The sequence below is a fragment of the Streptopelia decaocto genome, assembly GCF_964273445.1.
Source record: "Streptopelia decaocto genome assembly, chromosome: 16".
Classification (NCBI taxonomy): domain Eukaryota; kingdom Metazoa; phylum Chordata; class Aves; order Columbiformes; family Columbidae; genus Streptopelia; species Streptopelia decaocto.
This window is the reverse complement of record NC_138671.1, coordinates 8,060,565-8,082,860: the sequence shown is the minus strand read 5'-3', so window position 1 is coordinate 8,082,860 and position 22,296 is coordinate 8,060,565. Positions and strand designations below refer to the sequence as shown.

At 41.5% G+C, this 22,296-nt stretch overlaps 1 protein-coding gene across 2 annotated transcripts in view; it reads left to right on the top strand.

The window, feature by feature from the left end:
- OGFOD3 (2-oxoglutarate and iron dependent oxygenase domain containing 3) overlaps positions 1-22,296 on the top strand; it is a 38,677-nt gene that overhangs the window by 10,984 nt on the left and 5,397 nt on the right. Inside the window, exons 5-8 of one of the 2 annotated variants that reach the window (XM_082067374.1) lie at positions 2,973-3,037; positions 3,601-3,657; positions 6,657-6,810; positions 14,360-14,483. In XM_082067374.1, coding sequence (XP_081923500.1) covers positions 2,973-3,037; positions 3,601-3,657; positions 6,657-6,810; positions 14,360-14,483 — 400 coding nt within the window. The remainder of the gene's footprint in view (positions 1-2,972; positions 3,038-3,600; positions 3,658-6,656; positions 6,811-14,359; positions 14,484-22,296) is intronic. The other variant, XM_082067375.1, reaches the window with a different exon arrangement.

The following is a 22,296-nucleotide window of genomic DNA, read 5'->3' as shown; positions in this document are numbered from 1 at the left end:
ACCGAATCATGCTATACGTTAATTTAGCAGCTTCTCTTCACTGTCAGCTGCTCTGTGGGCAAGTAGAAGTAAGTTTTTTGTCTTTTTTCTCTCTTGGGTGGTGTGTCTGCTTGCTTTCTGTAGAAGTAATGCTTAGAACTTTGTAAGAGGCAGAGGAAGAAGGTGGAATTGTTGAAGTGAATGTATATTTTAAAGGTTGGAAATTCCTCTTAGCAAGGATGGAAGGCAGGGCCTGTTGTGCTTTGCAAGACAGGAAATGGATCCTTTTGGCATACGCTGAACATCGGTGGTTATTTATGTGCTTTTTGAATCCATTTAGCAGTGAGAGGGTGGAGAACTTGGGACTAACAATACTGATGATCCCAAAGAATGTAGATTGGTCCCTTTTTTTTCTTTAAAGGAAGCTCGATTTCCTCTCTATACAAGTTCTATAAACCACAGTATTGGGGTCATTCTGTGAAACAGGCTGTCAGCGATAGGTGTGTGTTTGCAGTGTCCCTGCCCTCTCTATCAGGGAACACTGCAGAGTCCCAGGCTGCGATCAGCGCTGGCCGCGGGGCAGCGATGTTGCACAGGCTTCCACAAGGTTTTCTTCTCAGCGTAGGAAACCATGCCGAAAATGTTTAATGTTCTGAAAGGGCAGAGGCCAAAATAAATGTTTCAGTTTGTTTCCAAGGTGGTTGTTAAACAAATAGCTCTGTGCTCGTATGTAATCAAGTCCCCGTCTATGTTTGGCGTTCAGTTGTTTTCCTCTGTCTGGAACAACCCTGAAGAATATTCTTTCCTTTTCAGTCTTCATCTGGCTTTTCTAGGCTTTATATTGTAGCTATCTTTTCAGCTCTGAATACCTACAGTCCTTTGGGGGTGGCTTTTATTGATTCATTTGGTCATTTTGCATCTTCCCAAATATCATCATCAGGTGCTGGAAGAGTGAGAAGAAATGTGTACGTTTGGAAAGCATGTTGAAAGCATTTGAAAGACAATTGGTTTTTAAATTAAATCTATCTTTTCAGATGTGTCCTGCTACTTCTCCTTATAATCTATTTTAGCATGATCACAAGCATTTTTGAAGCTACACGGGAGCAGTTTTACTTTTAGCTGTAGCTTGGGTTATTATACAGAACCAGAAACTGATAAATGAAAATAATTTGCTTCTGAAGCTTGAGTAAACCTTATTCTGAGAGCTGTTTTTCCATGAGAGTGAGATTATTTGTTTCCATAAGTCCTCTGAAGCTTTTGGAGAACTTCTGTGGGAAGGAGAGGTCTGAAAGAGGCCTGATAGCATGAGAGCAAATGGCCTCAAGTTGCACCAGGGGAGGTTGAGGTTGGATCGGGGGAACAATTTCTTCCCCAAAGGGCTGTGGGGCATTGGAACAGGCTGCCCATGGCAGTGCTGGAGTCACCATCCCTGGAGGGTTGGACAGACGGACATGAGGTTCTCAGGGACATGGGGCAGTGCTCAGTGGTTGGGCTCAGTGATCCTGAGTGTCTCTTCCAACCAAAACGATTCTGGGAAAAGCTCATGCTGTGTCCCCTTGAATAGCTTGTTACTTTATCTATTTGTGAAGCTCTGTTCAGGGATCGATTTAGGCAGGTTTACTGAAAGATGGTTGTTCCTCTCCTTTCTAAAAGGAGACCGTAGTGGAGTTCCCCGCCTTCAGCCCTGAAGCTCAGAGCAGCTGAGGCTGCAGCAGTTTTCTTTTGCCAAGAGCTTGTCCCGCGTGTCGTCCTCCGCCGTGATGGAGAGGAGGAGGGAGGAAGGTGCTCTGGGCTGGGGGGAAGGTGAGGCTGGGTTGCCAGCCTGGCGCTGCAGCTGGGTCACATCTGTGCGCTCAGGATTTGCTGCTGCTGTGTTTGAGTAAAGGTACAAAGTGGTTCAAACAGCTCTGTTCCAACCATGCCCAGAAATTCTTCTTGCTGGTAAGATGGAAGTTATCATTCTTTCCAGGCAGCTCACCTAGTGGTTTTATTGTTGTCTGGATTTTGCTAGAATAATGTGAATGGTATGTGGCGCATCAAGAAATGCCAGGTTGCAAGCTGCGTGCTCTTGCCTGGGTATTGAATATCAAAGATGTCATTATTTTGGTGCTGGTCACGTTAATTAACTGTTGCTCCTTGATGTTTCTAGTATTAAAAAAAAAGGCTGCTATTAAGCAGACAAATTTTTAAATATCGTTTAACTGATGCAAAACAAACATGTATTTTGTGGGCAACAAGAGACGTACAAAAGCATACTCTATTCAATTTAGAGAAATAATTTAGAGTCCTGAGAGGTAGCTCTTTATCTTGGCAAATGTGAGTACTAATCTTTTCAGGTTGGTCTGGAGCTGGGCAGAAGTCTTTGGTTTGAATCAGATGAAGAAATGGATTGCATTTTCATATGTGAAAACTTTTTACTCTTCGGTTTTCTTTTACAGCGGTTTAGAAATTGGGGAAAAGAAAGTTTGGCTCTAGTAAGCCTTAGAATTGTTCTTTTAAACAGACTTTTATGGCCGTATTAAATATGAGAAGCATACAGGAACTTGTGGGGAAGGAGAAGTTTTAATAACAAATGTTGGTCAAGATAAATATTAGTGCTGCTACTTGAGCGTTTCACAAATATTGGAAACTGTTGTTATCTTAGTGTGGAAGGGAAACATCTTCAAGAAGGGATCCAGGAACACAGTGTCTTAGCCCAACCTGTGGAGGAAGATTCTGGCAATTCTGTACGTCAGATCTGAATCCCGGGAACAGCAGCCTTGTGCTTTATTCATATACCTTCATCTTTTGTGCACCTACACAGCAAACTGAGAGGGGCTTGTAGTTATAAATGAAGCATTAGGATTGTGAACCCAATTGCTAGAAACTAATATTTTTCTTTGGGAGGCTGTGGAAAGTGAGATCTGACTTGGGACAGCTATTAAAGGTCATAGTTAATAATGATAAAACCTTTTCATGCTCTTTTTTCCTACTATTTTTGTTTCCTTTCCCAGGCATCAATTCTGGACTTGCACTCGGGAGCTCTGTCGCTGGGGAAGCATTTTGTCAATCTGTACAGGTAACACGGGACGGGGCGTTGCTGCCGCTCATTGTCCTGCACTTCGGTGCTCGTCGCCTCTTCAGATTGCTCAGACCGTGTGGTTGGTGGTGACAAACTGCACAAGCTGGACGGATTCACCACGGTTTCCACAACCAGTTAAAAAGCTTTTGTGGCATGAAAATGGGTCCTTTGTCGAACTGGGCTCTTTGAAAGCTGGCGTTACCTTTTATTTTAAGAGTTCTTCTTGCACCAGTAAATAATGTGGGGGTTTTGTTTGTTTGTTTTTTATAATTACAGCCTAGTTTGTCAGTGGTGGAAGAAATCAAGTAGTCTTAACTCTTAAAAATTTGAATCCATGTGCTTATTTCATGTGCTCTTTTCATGCCCAGGGCATTCCATTACCTGTTGCTGCATCTTGATCCTTTACTCTTTTAACTTGTAATCTTTGAGCAATGCTTTGGGAACATCGTGCCTAAAAGCATTTGTAGGATTCCTTTGTATTGTGTTGTCATTTATTGACTGTTGGTAAAGCACAGTCTGATTCGGCAACTCCTCTTTGAGACTGTTGTTTAATTTTTCAGGTACTTTGGGGACAAAATTCAAGACATCTTCACAGAAGAGGATTTTGCATTGTATCGGTAAAGATTTTCAATAACTACTCAATGAAGCACAAAACATAACTTTGGTTTTCTTGTAAAGCACAGGTTGGGATTGTCCTTTGGACAGACACACAATTGTCCTTTGGATTCGGGCACACTATTGAATTTGCAGCTCAGAATAATACTGTCTGTGAGAATTAAGATGCTCTGAGGAATATAAGTAAAAGGACCTGTTGGTGACTACCTGGTAGGATCTGCTGCTTTGAACTCAGCTGCATTACCAGTGTCAGGATCTTACGGGTGGCGTAAATGCAATCAGAATGACGGCAGCACCACACGATTCCCGTTCTGCCCAAGGGGCCGACGCTCTGCAGACCTGCGGGCGAGGAAAGCGGATTCATCCGAGCTGTGTGGTTATTGGCCAGAACATTATAGCTGGGGTGTAAAATCCTTTAGCATTAACTCCCATTTCGTGTGTTATCCAAGAGCTCTTGTGTTAGATGATGAAGACAATCCTATGCTATTATTATATTAGGAACTTGGGGTTTTTTGGGTGAAGCCCAGCAAAACATAAGGAATAGTAAAGTGGGAAGTGGAAGAACTTCAAATTACTCATGTTCTGGCTAGAGAAGCAGAGGATGCTTTCCCTTAAACAGCCAGAATATGAAATAAAGCTATAATGTAATAGCTTTGGCATCTAATCCTTTTAGCTTTCCTGTAGACCTGCTCATGTACTTAACGAAGACAACAAACGTAACGAGTTCCATGTGTCTGTGAAGGTGTGTGGCTAAAGTTTAGAAACAATCACTCTTTGACTAGACACAATAAATCTTTAGTTATGCATTTCACTGGCTTTCTCATAATTTAAAATGTACCTGGCTTGAGCTTTTTAACTCTTTTTGTCTTTTTCTTGCCTTTGTGAAGGAATATGACCTCCCTCTAGTGGTGGAAGTAGCATTAAGTAGCCAAATAGGTTTATTAGTTCTGTTAGTATAGGAATTTATCTTAAAATATGAACCACTTAAAGCTTATTTCTATTTGAAAACTATTTTAGATACTGTTGCCTAGACTCTACACTTGCCCTTGTTATATTTCATTACATTTTTCCCTGCCCAACTCTCCAGGCTGTCCAGGTCTCTGGATGGCAGCACAGCTTCCAGTGTCAGCCACTCCTCCCAGCTTGGTGTCATCAGCAAACTTGCTGATAGTGCACTCTATTCCCTCGTCCAAATCATTGATGAATATATTGAATAATATAGGCCCCAGTACTGACCCCTGAGGCACTGCACTAGATACAGGCCTCCAACTGGACTCTGTCTCATTGACCACGACTCTCTGGCTTCTTCCCTTCAGCCAGTTCGCAGTCCACCTCCCTACCCGCTCATCCAGACCGCACTCCCTCAGTTTAGCTGTGAGGATGCTGTCGGAGACTGTGTCAAATGCCTTACTCAAGTCAAGGTAGACCACGTCCACCGCTCTGCCATCATCCATCCATCTTGTTGTGTCCTCATCAAAGTCAATGAGGTTGGTCAAGCACGACTTCCCCTTGGTGAAGCCATGCTGACTGCCCCTAATGACCCTCTTATACTTGATATGCCTTGAGATGGCACCAAGGAGAAGTCGTTCTATCAGTTTCCCAGGGATGGAGGTGAGGCTGACCGGTCTAGAGTTCCCCGGGTCCTCCTTCTTGCCCTTTCTGAAGACTGGAGTGACATTTGCTTTCCTCCAGTCCTCAGGCACCTCTCCCGTTTCCCATGACTTGGCAAAAATGATGGAGAGCGGTCCAGCAATGACCTCAGCCAGCTCCCTCAGCACCCGCGGGTGCATCCCATCCGGACCCCTGGATTTAGGGATGTCCAGATTGCCTAATTGCTCCCTAACCCAGTCCTCATCAACCCAGGCAAACTCCTCCATTGTCCTGCCCTCCTCTGGGGCCTCAGCGGTACGGGGCTCCTCAGGACAGCCTCTGGCAGAGTAGACACAGACAAAGAAGGCATTCAGTAACTCTACCTTCTTTGTATCGTCTGTCACCAGGGCATTCACCTTGTTCATCAATGAATGATTTTTATACTATTCTTGGGAGCATTTATCTTCATTACTTTCACTTACCTGTGAGGGTCAGTTTAAAAATACACTCTTGAGAGAAATAACTAAATATAATTCATATCTAAGTATTCCTGACTGCAAAAATAACAAATCTGAGTAGGCATTCTGAGCCAGGAGGCTGGTTTCTAAACTGCCTGTGTCAAAATTATGTTGCTTCAGAATCAATTATGGTTTCTAGGTTGATGCTTTAACCACCATCTGCCAGGCATATTACAGCAATTCCTCTCGTTTCACATAACAGATGCATCTCTATCCAGAAGAGACCTTTAAATTGGGATGCTTGGTTTAAGGGTTGCCGCTTCAGCAGAAAATAGCACCATCAAAGATTTATTCTAAAAGTCTTACAACTTATTTAAGGTAGAAACACAGAATGAGCAGAGGGAGAGCTGGTAATGTGCTTTCTTCCTTTATTCATTCAGCACACATGATTTCTGTTAAACCTTTCTGGCTGTCGAAGAGCGTTGCTTTGTCTGCTCCTGCTGCCTTTGGGGCTTTTCGCTGTTGCAGCACGTGAATCACACTTTGCAGGGACTCCTGACGGTGCATTTTTTGCTTGTAACTTAGAGAAATTTTGCTGTGGCACTTTCAGTTCTTTTACTCAGTCCTTCATGCTGCTGCTGATACATTAAGCTGTCTACTTTACAATCTAGTGAACATCCTTTCTCTTAAGTTGTATGTTCCTTGGACTTCTAGTTACTTCATCATTTATTTTTGTTGACATTCTGAGAATTAAAAAAAGCCAAAACAACAAACCCCAACCCAAGTCACTCTTCCTGATGTGGTTGATCTCCTTTATTTAAGGCAAAATAAGAAAGTGCAGGTACATGTTCCCCATGATTTATTAGCTGAGGAAGAAGCTTTGCTCTGAGAAAGCAATAAGGAGAATGCAGAAGCAGCAGGAGAGATGTGTCACTGTTTCTTGTTCTTCGCAGTGATGTGAGACAGCGGATTCAACAAAGGATTGCTCAGGCCTTCGGGATCAGCGCTGCCTCCCTGTACCTGACAAAGCCAACCTTCTTCTCGAGAATAAACAACACGGGAGCCAAGACAACACACGATGAATACTGGCACCCACACGTTGACAAGGTGAGTAGGAGGTGGATGGGATGCAAAAGTTTCCTGTTATTATTAAATAATTTTTAAGTCACTTTTCATTAAACAATCAGTCAAACATGTTTGAAAATTGGTGCTTGTAAAAATCCTTCAGGGGATGAACCTCACGGAAGGATAAGTGAGTTTTAAAAACATAGGCCGCTGCTTTCCTTTTTATTTTATTTTCCATACTTCTGCTAGAATTAATACATTATGTGAATGACTACTCAAGCATCTCTTTTATCAGAAACGTTGAATAAATTGACCTGCACCCACAGAGTGTTTCAGTCTCTCAAACCTGCGGTTCCATTCAGCTCTTGCTCTTTCAGCCAGGTCTGGCAGGAGCTATTGCAAAGTGGTCGGTTAGTCGCTGGTAGCTGATCTGAGCCTGGATTTCACAAGGCAAACTTTGGCCTTTTCAGGCAATTGCTAGGGGAAATCCCATGGGCAAGGCTGCTCGAAGGTAAAGGGGCCCAAGACAGTTGGTTAGTGTTGAGGGACTGTTTCTACCGGGCACAAGATCAGAGCATCCTGACACATAGGAAGTCAAGGAAGGGAGCCAGGAGACCTGTGTGGTTAAACAGGGAACTGCTGGGTAAGCTCAAGTGGAAGAGGAGAGTTTCTAGATCATGGAAGAAGGGGCTGGCCACTTGGGGAGAATATCAGGCTGTTGTCAGAGGGTGTAGGGAGGCAACTAGGAAAGCTGAGGCCTCCTTAGAATTCAACCTGGTGAAAGGGGTCAAGGACAACTGGAAGAGCTTTTTCCAACATGTGCAGATAAAACTAACAGCAGAGGCAGTGTAGGCCCACTTCAACTGCATAGTGTTCTATCTGAAGGTTTATAGCTCAATACTTCGCATTTTTCAATGGACCTGAATGATTTGGGATTGGTATTATTTCTGAATTTAACCAAGTTCAAAGGTTCACGTAGGCAGAAGCGGTTTAAATTTAGAAAATACAGTGACAGCTTTCACAGCTGCTGTTCAGAAGAAGCAAGTGATACAACATGGAATTTTCAGCCACTAATATGACAAAGACCAGCTCAGCTTTTGGATGCTGCTTGTTTAAAAAGCTGTGATATAACCATTGAACAGGAATGCACCAAGGACTGGGGCGGGAGGGATGATTTTGAGGTGCGGATTATTTTGACTGGTGCTGGTGGGAGCTGGTTGTAGAGAATAAACTGTGCTGGGTGGGTTCATAAGAATTCCATCTCATGTTATGCTCATTTCCACATGAAGTGCTATAAATTCATAGGTTCCTCATAGTTTTTTTTTTTTCACACTTTCAGAGAATTGAATTTGACTGCCATGAGGGACAAGAAAGCAGTAAATTTCAATAGCTGATGCCTGTTTTCTCCACTTTTTTTTTTCTTTCAGCCCAAAAGTGTATTTTAGAATTTCAGACTCTGATTTATTACTATAATGAGTTTTGTGTCTGCACAAGCATTAGGCTTGCCAATATTCTCTTTTCTGCATGTGTTTTGCATTGGTAAGTGAATAAGGTGGTTGGATAACCTTACAATTAAGTGTTTCTACCCCAATTTTTCCTATAATGTACAAGTTATTTTGTCATTTAGAAGCAAATCTCTTTCCATAAAGAGAAGCAGCTTCTACAGAGGAAATAAATTCTCTGTTATGGCATCCTGACATTGCCTGTACATGATGGACAGCGGGTGTTGAGGGTTTTGATTGCGGGATGACAATAAAACCCTGGCAGATGTATTGTTAACCTCCTCTTTCCCCCCCCACCTCCCCCTTTGGCCCCCCACTCCACCCCTTCCCACTCAGGACAGGCAATGGGGAGGGAAAGGACAGAGAAGAGAGTTGGAAAAATTGAAAATGTTTTACTAATGCTACTAATAAGAACAGAGAAAATAACACAAAATATACAAAACCAATCTTGAAAGTCCCAGCAACTGCAGAGCCAGCACCTGAAGTCCTGGACTGGACTCTGCAGCCAACTGGAGCTGGATTCAGTCTGTCACTAGGCCTCAGTTCGCAGGGAAGACTAGCAAGGTCTTCTCCTAATGTCGCCATAAGCAAAAGGGAAAAAAAAAATTGACGTGATCCTTGTGATCTCCCACTTTTATATGAAGTATTCACGTGAATGTGATGTTTATACACAGTTTCTTGGTCACCTGTTTCTCATTGCCCCTCTTGCGAGTTGTGCATCCATGCTTAGCAATAACTTCTCATTCCATCGCTATGTTTACCAAAACATGTATCTGGTTCTCCAGTAAAATGCAGCTAATATGAAGCTTTAACTGACAGGCAAATTCACTAAAAGAGAAACTTGTCTTTTACCAAAACCAGGACAGCAGGCTGGATGGTTGCCTGTTCTTATCCATCTCTTTTGTCCACGTGTTGTTTACCTCGCAGGCTGGCTGTTCAGGGAGCAGATACATCAACTGACTGGCCTTGGCTTTTTCTAACCCATCTCCAGCTTCACAAAAAACCCAAAACAAATGCAAAATGCGTTTTCTTAAGCTTGCTATGTATAACCTAAACCTTAGGAGTGTCTATACTGAATAATTGGGTGGTCTGATTTATGACAGCAGTGAAGAGACCATTATCCTAGTTGGAGCAGTTAACAAACACTGTGTTCATAATCGTGTAGAATTTGCACCTCCAAAAAATAGCATACCTGCTCTAAACCATGAAAATGTGACTTATGCTAATTTTCAAGATATTTTCTGAGAGAAGTATTGTTTAGATCACACTGGGAATTAAAACCATAGCTTGTCCTGTGTGTTTTATACAAGTAGTTTGAACGTTTTTCAGTTCTGTAGCAGTTGACTGTGTTTGGAAGGCTCAAGCATTCAGACCACTGAAGTGCTTTTCATCTGTGCCTTGAACTGATGTTCCAGGCGAATATATTTTAATGTGGTTATCTTCATTCTTGTTCAAGAGCCTTCTTGCAGTAAGGGCTGTATGTGAATATGCCAAAGCTGGGCTACTCTCTGTGCTGTCGTGACAGCAGTGTTGCACGCTAAATAGTTGAATGATAGCACTTTGCATTACCAGGTTGAAAATTCAGAGTTTGAACCAGGCTGATGATGCTTTAAATAGGGTCTGATAGAGGTAAGACCTTGATCCTGTTCACTTCGTGTCCGCCGTAAAAGTCCAAAGTCCATCATCATGTGTTATTTTTAGCAGACACTGGCCGCCTTTACTTCTGCTACATCATTAACTTGAATTGGCTTCAAAGGATTCATTTGAATCCTTTCCTTGCTGCACAGACAAGCCACTAATTCCTCTCTAACTTTTGTGTGTCAAAAGGTCTGGTGTTATTTTCCTGTTAAGTGCAATTGGAAAAGAACTATTTCTGGATGTAGCTTCCATGTATGTCTTTGACAGATCGTGGCTTACAGAAATGTTACAGTATGTGTAGAATATGTCTGTATATGATTTTAGCCTACTGTAGATGTATGTTGTGTAGATCTATAGCTGTATGGTATGTGGGTAGAAAAAGGTAAAAATATTTCTAGCTGTTCAGGCTGTGCAGGAGACTGAATTCAAACAGAAGGTCAGTAGGTCAGAAGATATTTCAGAGAAGGCTGAACAGGATAGAAAGGTTGTGGAGCTTCACAGGTTGTGTTCAGTGCAGCCAGCCTGCTTTGTGTTTTAATTTCTCCAACAAACTGTGTTTCACCACCTCCAGACTGCAGTTGAAACCATTGCTATTGATCTGAGGTAGGAAACATTTCTCAGATAAGAGCAGTGGTATTCTTATCTGGCCTGCAAAATAAGTGCGAGTACGAGGGAGTTGAAGACAGATAAATAAGCTCAGCATGTTAAAAATATTGACAGCTTGTTGAATGCTTTTGTGTTGTATTGTTCTATTCCAAGGAGAGTACATAAATAACAAATCACTTTATGCATTTCTGCATAATAATTAAATGGTGAAGGTTGCTTCTAGAAGACTTCAGGATTCTTTTTCTCTGCCTCTTTCCCAAAGAAAGGAAAACTCAAGCCCTTGAAGAATTAATGTGACACTTTTCTATTTCAAAGTCTGACACTGGGTCAAAGATGTAGGCTTGTTAAGACACACCAATACCCCTCTTTTCTTTTCTCCTATATTGCTGAGACTATTGCAGTTATATTTCTTAATGTGAGTATCCTTGTTTTGGAAGATTTTTAACTGCATAAGGGAGTAGCACAGATCTGTTGTGTCTGTATGAGGCATTGCTTTTTTTCTCTAAAATCTATTTGGTTTTTGGTTGCACAGGAATGGAAACCCTGAAATCACTCAAATGACTCATTTAATCTTGTTGAATGTATAAGCAGCTAAATCAAATAAAGAGAGCGTTGGCTTAAGATGTGGAGTTTCATCTTGGATGGAATTTGTTTGGAGATGAGCCTTTCAAACAGCAAATCTCTGATTTATAATGGGATTGCTGCTGCACACTCAGCTCTGACAGCAGAATAGTCTTAAAACATTCTCTAATAGAAGTGATAAGGGGCTTGAAGATTTCTGCAGTCCCCTGACTGGGCGAGGATCCCATTGTCTTTCACAGAACTGCCATAAGATCAGTTTTGGTTTGTTCTCCTTGCATTTCTTCTATTGGAGCTAGTCCAGGATTTCAGTGTAAATTTTCTTGGTTGCAGCCTTTGTTTGTAGCCTAAATATCTTCATGAGCAGCTTATAGCTATTTTTTCCACCTCCTCCCATGCCTGGGTATTTATCGGTAGCAGTCATATCCCTTCTCAGCCTTTTTTTCTAAGGTGAACAAGCCAAACCTTGTGACACCATCTCCATCCCCCTGACCCTTCCAACCACCCTCTGGCCGTTGGGGCTGTCGCTGATGGCAGCTGCTCCCTTTGCTAGCGGACTTCTCGCTCTTGTCTTCCCCTTGTGTTGTTAGACATGTTACAAAATAACATTAAAAGATCTTGCTTCTGCCTTAGGACAGCATTCTCCTTGAAATCTGAGGACTGATTTTTTTTCTTGTGTCTGCTGAAATTTATTGCCTCAGCTCCCCTACAGCCCCTGTTTATTCAGAGACTTGCTATTTGGTGTCTTACATTGTCTATTAAATAGATACTACCAATATATACAACACTGGAAGTAGCCATCAAGGCTGTTTTTATGATTATCTGCACAAAGAGATTGAGGCTTATGGGAAAAGAGCAGCTCTGACTGATTCCTGGAAGGTATCATGCTACATCTAAGCTGATTGGAAAGTGAGTAGATGTATTTTCTTCTGCAGTGGAAAGCAGAGGATGCTCTCCTACGTCTCTGAGTAACCACAGGCCTATTCCATATTCTTACAGCTGTTTAGCTGCATATAAACATATAACCTCAAAAACCCAAAGGTGCCACCCTGCAAAATGTGGCTGGCTAATTCTGACAATTAGTTGTATTTATAGTAATAGCCTTTAAGAAGAATCATATCAATATCATTGAGTGTCTACCATTGCATGTTAGCTGTGTTTGACTTATTTAAATAAAGGGTACTCAAAAAGAACACTCTGACTGTATGAAGTATCAGGCTGAATGGAAATGCCCACATCTTTTCAATTCAATGCCCACATTGAATTGTTCATGAGGAGCTATAGAATTTGATTTGCTGCAGTGTGCCTTTGTAGCTTATCACCTGGTTTTAATGACAGCTTTTCTCACATAGTTTGAACTTCTGGTTCAGTTATTAACCTTTCTGGACTTGGAAGCTATTACCGGGGTAATAAATATATTTTATATACATGTGGAACTTCTGGCATTTTAAATAACTGAGTATAATTTAGTGCCTCCTTTCCGTGGTGTTGCATTTCTCAGGCCTGGCTGCTTTGTTAGTAATGAACAAGAACAGGGACAGAAAAGCCATTTTCCATTGCACACTTGGTTCCTCAGATTAGTCGTCTATAGAAATCAGATGTTTGGTTAGGCTAAAATGGTTCATTGTCAGCTCTTAGAAGTTCAGAATTGGTGAAGGATGAGGAGTGCACTGATGGAGCAAAGATGCCGCAGCACTGCAGAGTTCATAAAAACAATTCTACAGCGTTAGACTTGCAGGTATGAGTTGGGCTTCTCTTTGAACTTCTTCACTGTGCTGATGACTTAATTGGCCGGAAGACTTCCTTGAACGGACTAGAAGTTTGATCACCAAATCCATGAAGAGGAAAACAGCTTTGTGAAGCTGATCACCTAATTGCTGTAGAATGGCTGGTTTGAGGTGCTGCAGTACCACGTGCTTATTAATTCCCATTTATTGCCTTGTGTTGCTACTAAGGTTTGTATAAATATGGGGAGAAGGGGATCACTAAAACATTTCCCTCATTCTTTTAATTCAGACTGTGTAGTGCAGCATATTGCCGGATTTGGCTTTTTTCCTTTAAGCCCTTATGATCCAAATAATAAAATGAGTAAGAATGACAATGTCTTCCAATTCCATCTGCTGCTATGTTCTCTTTAGTCGTTGCCCTTACAGAATAATGTGTACGACTGCTGTTGAGCCAGAATTTAACTGGCACTAATGAATGTAACCTAAACCAAAATTGAAAATATTTAGAAAAATGTCTAAGTTGGGTAGTAGCACCTACCTCTAATGGTCACCAGGTCACTCAAAACACTCTGCAAATACTATGTATTTGTACAGTGCTACTGTGCTGCACATTTTGCTGCTTGACGGTGTAATGCGGAACTTGATTGAGTTGCGATATAATGTAAAGAAATTGGAGAACACAGCCATTGATTTTTAAGTATATTTTTAATTGTTGGTGACATATAGATATGAAAAAAATGTTTTCAGAATCCAGCTAAACTCATTGTCAAATATTTTAATAGCTTCTCTCTGAGTATTACTGCATAGTATTTCTTTTCTCCATCTTCAGTGTACATATTGAGCAAAAATAATACTTTAAAAGGAAGGAAAATCACCTTGTTAGACTTAAATAAGATGTTTGGTCTGCAGGCTGAGAGGAAGCAGAAACTTTGAAAGTCACATTTGGAGGCTTTTAAACAAAACCTGTATGGAAATGAGTAGAAGTTCCTCCAACAAATGTTTTTACTTGGAAAGTCTGATTCACTGTTATGAGAAACCTCCTGCATAATAGCTGGTGAGGTTTCCAGAAACCTGTAGCTGTGATTAGATAGTGGGTGGAATTAATTAGTCAAAGACTGTTCTTGAGTTGTCTTTCACCATTAACCTTAGAGTGGTGTTTTATCTTACAACAGCATAAGTAGATCTGAGCCCATCTGTATTTTTGATACAAGGCAAAGCTCTAACTTCTAAAGCCATGTTGTTTAGTGCTTGTTTAGCAGACTTTGGATAACATAAGTCAATAAGAGTGGTTCTTTATGGAAACTGTAATAATAGATACAGTAAACATAACATGCTAGTTTTATGTGTAGTTTGTATATAAACAGAATAGACCAAAACATATATAATTTCTGTTAAAGTTCTCAGCTTTCAGAGACCCCTTTATGAAATGAGTGAAAACTTGAAAATTACAAAACCCCATCAGATCCATCTGCTTTATTTGTGCTCTGCGGAGATGAGAGTAGAATTTGGTAACGCTTGGTAATACTGTTTTACTCCTAGGTAACGTACGGCTCTTTTGACTACACTTCACTGCTCTATCTGTCTGACTACACCGAAGATTTTGGTGGTGGACGCTTTGTGTTTATGGATGCGGGTTCCAACAAGACGATAGAGCCCCGAGCAGGTGAGAGTCTGGGTTTGCCTGCACTGGGGCAGCCCAGGTGGTGCCATTTACTAACTGGGTGGGCTGGTGGGTGTAGTGGGACTGTATTTTGTGTCAGCGGTAACTGTGGAGTAATGCAGCATTTTGTCTGGGCTTCAACCCGTCTGTGCGGCAGGTGAGTGCTGAACTTCCAGCAGTGTGACCTTTTATGATGCGAGACCAGGCACATTTCTGCAGCAAAAAAAATCAAGGACAACTTTATATTCCTACTGTGTTCTATCTTCTTTTCAAGAGAGAAAAGATGGAGATTTACTCCTTTAAGACAGTGTCAGTAATTGCTGACAGGCATTACCCCAAGCAGAATTGACTTCTGACTGTTGCTGCCTGCAAATGGAGATGGGTGCGGGGTTTTTTGCCTCGTGGGTCATAGCGATCCACTCACCAGCAGTAAAGTTGGCTTAAATAAACTCTGGTATTATCCGCATTCTGGGTTTGGTATCAAGGATTGCATGCGTGTTTGTTTTGGCTTTTGTGGTTGGAAATAAACCCCAAACTGAAAGTATCATCCTTAGCAAAATGCTGCCACCAGTATTTTGAAAGGGAATACATTAAACTATTCCATTTCCAAATGCAGTTGTGAGGTTAACATGTTTTTATAGCTGTGGAAATCCTAGTTGAATTCTAGGTAGCTGAGAGGGGAGCTGAAGGCTGCCTATGCAGATTGCTGTATGCAGTGTTCCTCTGACTTAATTTCAGAGTCTGCAACTGCGAAATTGCTTCCATTCAGCCCCATCCGATTAATTTTCAGGTTGTGCTGTGAGGCGTTGGCTCTTTGTCATTCTTGGGGAGGAAGAGGGAGCAGATGAATTACAGAAAGATTTTTACCAGCACCTGGTTTTGGCTGTTGTATGTGTGCCCCAGAACTGGTTAAACATGCCTTGGAAAACCAGACAACGCAGAGCATTAGGGAATGGCCTTTTTTGAAAGAGCAAATGTGCCACATGCACACAACAGAACATTACATTTAATGCCAGTTACACGTTTCTAACGCGCTCCTCTATCTAAACACAGTCATCAGGGGTCCTGTGGTTGTGTCACTACCTGTGGTGCAATCTAATTAACCACAGCATCCTGTGAGCAAAGGAGAAGAGCGTGAGAGGTGAAGCACAAGCACAATGTGAAGGCAATTTCACTTACTATAGTTTTCCTCTTGCTGATAAAAAGTGGCTTGTGGGAGAATGTGAAGGAGGGAATGACCCCAGGGTGTTTTCTGTTGCTGGTGCAAGTTGATCACAGAATCCCAGAATGTCAGGGATTGGAAGGGACCTGGAAAGCTCATCCAGTGCAATCCCCCATGGAGCAGGAACACCCAGATGAGGTTACACAGGAAGGTGTCCAGGCGGGTTGGAATGTCTGCAGAGAAGGAGACTCCACAACCTCCCTGGGCAGCCTGGGCCAGGCTCTGGCACCCTCACTGAGAAGAAGTTTCTTCTCAAATTTAAGTGGAACCTCTTGTGTTCCAGTTTGAACCCATTACACCTTGTCCTATCACTGGTTGTCACCAAGAAGAGCCTGGCTCCATCCTCCTGACACTCACCCTTTAGATATCTGTAAACGTTAATTGATGTGTTTTGCATGTTCAGAATGTTCCTTTGCAGTGTGTTTTTTCTCCTTCTCTCTTTGTTTGTTTTGTGCTTTTGATCCTTTGTGCTTCTCTTGTCACTCCAACCCAACTCTTAAAACCATGTTGATAAGTTTTTATGCTTCTCATTTAGGAGATTGAGGCTTTTTGAGACATGACTGTTGTAATTGCTGGTTTGGTTTTCATGCATGACAGGTAATTTACCTTCTCCGTATTGCTAATGCCATTTCAGTTCCAAAACCTGGCACTTCTCGTTGTCTCAAAGTTAGTCTGCGTTTTGGGAACCTGGTACCGTGTGCCAAAATGAGCACATTCCTTTTTCTGTGAGCAGTCATTTGTTAAAGTGTCAGGCTTTACAGTAGGGAACAGAAAGGTGTTGTTACTGATGCAGTGGAGCAGAAAAGCAGTAATTTGAATTAAAAAAAAAAAAAAAAAATTAAAAATAAAACATTATGGGCTTTCCTGTGTTTGGGAGTCCTGCCTGGACAAGTCCTGCTGCTGCTTCCAAAGCTTTCACAGCACTTGGTCTTTCAGGATCTGTCTCAGCCAGGCAGTTAGGGACAGCAAGAACTGTTTTATGAGAAGTGGAGCCTAATTTCAAATGCTTATCACTTCTCTAATTATATATCACTTGTGGATTGTGTACGAAGTCTGGAAATCCTGATTCTTATTCTCACATATTTGAGGGAAAGACTCCCGATAGAATATGTAGCATGGTCTACAACATTGCCTGGTTAAATTATTAACAGACACCCCTAGCTTCAAGAAGGAATTATAATTTATTAACCTAGAGGTTCTTGAGGTATTTTCTTCTTTTTAAGACATGAACAAAAGTCTCCACTGTGCCAACTGACGTGTACAGACCTCTGGCTAATTCATAACCAAACATGGCGGTAGGGAACACATTTTTCTTGTGCCGTGATGGGTTTCAGAAGTATATATGTGTCTTTTGACTTCAGTCAGGACCTCTGTTTGCTGCAAGAAACTCACTGTACCATGAGTAAGAGAATTATTAGTGCTGAGTGAAATACTACTTGGAAAAAAACCATTTTTTTGACAAAGAAACAGTTCTAAAGTAGCGTCTGTAGCTTTTAAATGTCAATGCAAATTCTACTTCCAAAATTGACATCTTGGCTTTTTTTCTGTCCTTTGCACCAGGGGTTGCTCTGTCAATATTGACAATTGGCCTCTAAGGCTCTTTTCCTTGGTATAAAATATTTAGCTATAAAGAAACACATGTACTATGCACCTTATGTGCTTTTCATTCCTTGCTGCACAGGACTTGGTTTTACGTGATGCATATGCAAGCCAATACTTCACAAATTTGATACTGCTAGACAAATATGCAGCAAAGCTAGAAGCGTAAAGAGAGCAGAAGAAAATTGCCCTCAGCCAGTCAACTTGATGGAATTCAGGTAATGTAATGGATAAAGTAAAACAAAATACCAAATCAGCTGCAGGTTCAGCTGTATTACACTGTATGGTTCAGTAATGATATTTCATTTCTTGGTTCCTGATCTTTGTGAATGTTAATGTCACACACTATAGGTGCTATCATGAAGTCTTTTTATTTAAAGGCCATTTTTTGAATGAGAAATGAGCAGCAGAAGTTACCCTTGTGTTTGTTTTAGTGATTTACTAAATGCAAGGATAAATTCCTTCTGTGTCAACTCCAAAACCTACAACTGGCATCCGTGTGGTTCGACTCTACCAAACATGCTGTGGTTAGCAAGGTCAGGAAAAGTAAAATAGATGTTCCAGATGTATTTCATGTGATTGGAATTGCAACAGTTTGTACTTAGAGGCTTTTCTTGGTAAGAACTTATTGTCGGAGTCCAGTTCAGGAACCTTTTGCTGCTCTGACGTGGTCGTACTGGTGAGTAATGGAGGGGAGAGCTGGAAGGTGGAGCAGAGGTGGGATCCCTGTCCTGTTCTGGGCTGTCAGGAGGAGAAATGAAGCCAGGAGGCCTTGGTGAGACACAGTAGCTGTGATTTGGAGGGAGCAGTTATGCCATTTTGACTTCTAAATACTTCACTGCGTTGTCACACCCTCAGACATAATGTACAGAGCGGAAACTCCTGTTATTCTGAGCAACCAGCTGTGCTGGTAGCAGAGCAGCAGGCAGGGGTTCTGTTGAAGTCTAAAAATGCTCATGTACTTTTAGCAGGAAATAATTAAGTTCACTTATTTCCTTGAAAAACTGTAATTTGGAAGTTTGCGGTCCAAGTGCTTCTGAATTTAAAATAGAAGCAAGTACTTTTAAAATTAGTGATAATACTTCTACAAATTACAAGCCAGCTATGTAAATCAGTGACATTATTTATAACAGCAACTCATTTCTCTGTCTAGCAAATAAATTTCGGACAAGTTTGTAACTAGGCTTCTTTAGGTACACATTGCAGATTTGTGTAGTATGGGTTTTGTGTGTTTATTTTTAAGGTTATAGGCTTCTTTATGCTTCTATGCTTGGCATATATACAGCATAAAACGTTTAGAGTCGTGCCCCCTCTCTCCACTCTGGATCAGGGCCATTGCAGATGCATTCATTCCATGTTATTTTTACGGGATTTAGGTAAGGTCTTGCTTAAAGCTCTCCCCATGCAGTATTTATTTATAAGTAATTGAATAAGCATATCTGTTATATTCTGTAGTCACACAATAAAACTTATTTATGATCAGGTTATTTGCCTAGTGATATGGTCATTTTTCTTGGACACTTTATGTGAGAATGAATTATCAATCCGAAACAGATGACAAGGGTAAGAAGACAATTGTTTGTGCAGTTTCCCCGGCAGTGCTTCTGTCTTGGTGTCATTCGGCACATGAGATGCAGTTTTTCTTTCCTTTGCAAGTAACATTTAGAGCTGGTAAATGTTAAGCAGGCAGTCAAAGCTGTCAGTGCCTGAGATGAAAGATGTCACATGGATCTGTAGTGCCAAGCAAACTGTTCTGCTTCTCTTTAATCAGACAGATGAGTTGCTTCATTTCCTTCTTTCCAGTTCCCGGAGAATGAGGGGACAGTTATCAGTCGCTTACTTGTGTGATCGAGTGTTGGTTGAGACAACTGAACACGTAATTTGTGGTTTCTCCTGGATGTTCTCATGACCCGAGGAGTTTACAAGGAAACCTGGCAGTCATTTAAACTGCAAGGGCCAGGATGCTGCCAAAAAAGCAGAAATGTCGGTGCCATGTGAAGGATGGGAGCGTGAAGGGGCTTGGAGTCCAGTGGATAAACAGGTGTGCTGCAAATAGAAAGTGATTGCCAAAGCTGATACTCATGTGAATGGCCTGTTCCATGTGTGATCAGAATACCTGAGGTTGGAAGGGACTGCTGGAGGTCATCTGCTCTGTGTCCCCTGCTCAAAAATCAAGCACAGAAGACGTGAGGGTAACAACAAAATGTGTGTATGAGACAGAACTGGGAAACATCGGTATCTGGTTCTGCACTTGCATGCGCTAATGCTGAGACCTTGAGCAACCTGGTGGAACTCAGCTGTTGGATATAATTTAGAAATTGGCCTTGATTTGAGAAAGGGAATTAGACCAGATGACCTCTCAAGGTCTCTTCCAACATAAATTATGCAATAAATTTATAATATTAGGGCATAATGATCTTGTAGTATTTTTTCTTATGAGCATTACAGTATGTTAGTATTTGTATGGTCTCAAAGTCCTTTCATATATTCCCTACATCTACTTTTTCTCTTGCCAGAATAAGAACAACATAGGCTATCTTTTATAATACTTAGAAGACAGAGCATGTGTTAACTGCAAAGTATTGTAATGGTGATTACTAATTAATTTTCACAGTAACCTTGTTAGAATAGGTCACTACCACATTCATTTTGGAGACAAGGGAACAAATGAGAGAGTAAGTGGTTTGGTTGGAAGTCAGTTACATGTCAAGAGCATAGTTGTGATTGAAAACTGCTTCCTTTTCATATTCCTCCAATCTGTATTACCTCACAGACCAGGAGTTAGGCAGCTTTTCTTATGGAAATGCAACTGAATGTTAAAATTCAACACAGATTAAATCTCCTGAGAACAAGCCTTAGGGGAATACTTTTTTACATTTTTACTGTGATATATAGCTGAATGCAGCTGAATTCTCACCTGCATGATGCTGCTTGCATCACTTGTATTTTCTGAATCCATCTAAAAAGAATCCATTGATAAGGGGCAATTAAGAATGTGATTAAAACCTGGGAAAGCAAAAGCAGCGAAAAGCAAAAGCTCATTGTTAATACATATCTTCCTCTAGGGGTTTTGTTTGAGTAATTAAATGGGACATAATTGCTGCTGAGTGAAATATCTGTGGCTTTTGCTGCTGGTGAAGTATTATTCCTGAAAATAAGTGTTGCTTCATCTAAATTAGGATCACATAAAATTCGTGGCAGTGTGGCTTGTGACTGGCATTTGTATGTCTTCATAAATAACGTGTCCTGGAATCAGTGCAGAAATTGATTCTCAAAACATCAGTGGAATAAGTGGTTACCTCTAAGATTAAGGTCTTGCTCCCTGCGAGGCCTTTCCTGTTTTCCACATCACAGCCGTTTCTCAGCCTGACAGCATTTAAGAGCCTGACTTGTGTCAGTGACACCAAACACCGGGCTCGGTTTGATGGGTGCTGTGGTGGTGAGCTCGTTGGCAGTTGTTGTCCTCAGTCAGTGTGAGAGTGGAGTGTTTAAATGAGTTTGCACCTGGGTTTTCCATTCAATTAATCCCTTTGTCCCCAATACAATTTATCCTTTGCTTCCTCTTTTGAGTTATTAAAACTTGTGGGGATGCTTAAGGGCCACAGAAAGGACCGAGATGAAACTCCACCTGTGGATGGAACTCTTGGCTCATCTTAGTACAGAAGCAGAGCTGCAGGCAGATCTGTGAACTAGAGAGGGGAGCGACTGCATCACAACACTTTCTGCAGCCTGCGAGGAACAGGAGCTCATCAGCTAAGGGTTTATAGGCCCTATCTCCATCCTGAAGCACACTGTCTAGCACTTAATGCTGGAAAGGAGAGAAAACCTGGAAAGGAAGAAAAAACAAACTGTAGATTCAGGTATTGTGGTCAAATAGAGGTTGTAGGGAAAGGACTGATTACTTCTGTTACTGTGGAGATATGCAAGCAAGCAAAGCATTTAGAAACAGGCTCCTGCAGGTCTTGAGTTTACCATAAATCTTTCTAATTCTTTGGGGTTTTTTTGCTTTTCTAATAAAAGTGAGAACAAGTGCATTTGTGTGGGAGGAACTTCCTCTGGCCTGTAGTTGCACTCAGAGCTAGGCTGGCGTACAGCTCCCTCCCCTGGCCCCACACAGCCTGGGGCAAACCTTGAAGCCATTTGGGAACAACTATAAAGAAATGAAGTGTTTGTGGGCAGAAGAGAGGAAAGAGCATGGACAGAAGTGCCTACAAAATGTATTTTTATCTAGTATGGGGCTGTATGTCCAAGTGTTAAGAGCACTCAGTGCGGTGGTGTGCTGCACTGACTGCTGTGGTGAGCTCTGCCCCATTGGCTTCTCATGGAATGGAGAGCGGAGGTGAGGAGGAGCTGATGGATAGTAGGTGTGACAGGGCAGCCCATGGCTCCTGGTAGCTTATGAATCTCAACCTCTTTTTCCTGAGGTTGAAGTACAGGGTCAAAGCATTGTGAAGCTAAAACAATGGAGTTTTTGGCATCTTGCAGTGATTGGGGAAAACAAGTCAAATGTTCACAACTGGGGTGAAATATTTTTCAGACTACAGATTTATTTAAGTAGAAAAAAAAAAAAAAGAATCCTTTGGTTTTTACCCTTGGCATCACTTCTAACCCCAGGACACCTCCATTCCAATCTCCATCCTTCAGAGTGTAGCTCAGATTGGCCTCTTTCTGAAAGCTTGGAAGCACGGACCTCAAAACAGGAGGTGATCCCTTTGCTGTCTCGTCCTCTCCAAAAGTTCATCCTCTAAGGACCAGGGATTAAAGACTGCATCTGTTTTGCTTAGATAATATACTATAAAATTGTATGGAGTGGTACCTTGTGGTCTCAAAAAAGCTTACACTTTAACTGTAAGTGTTCATAAATCAAACTGGAATTATGTGCCAGAAGGTAGCAGTAAAAATTTCTTTAGTGGAGCAGAAAAGCAAGTTGGAAAGAAACCTGTGCAGGCTCATCAGAGGAGGGGAGGAGAGAATGAAAAGACCAATTTGAGGCCA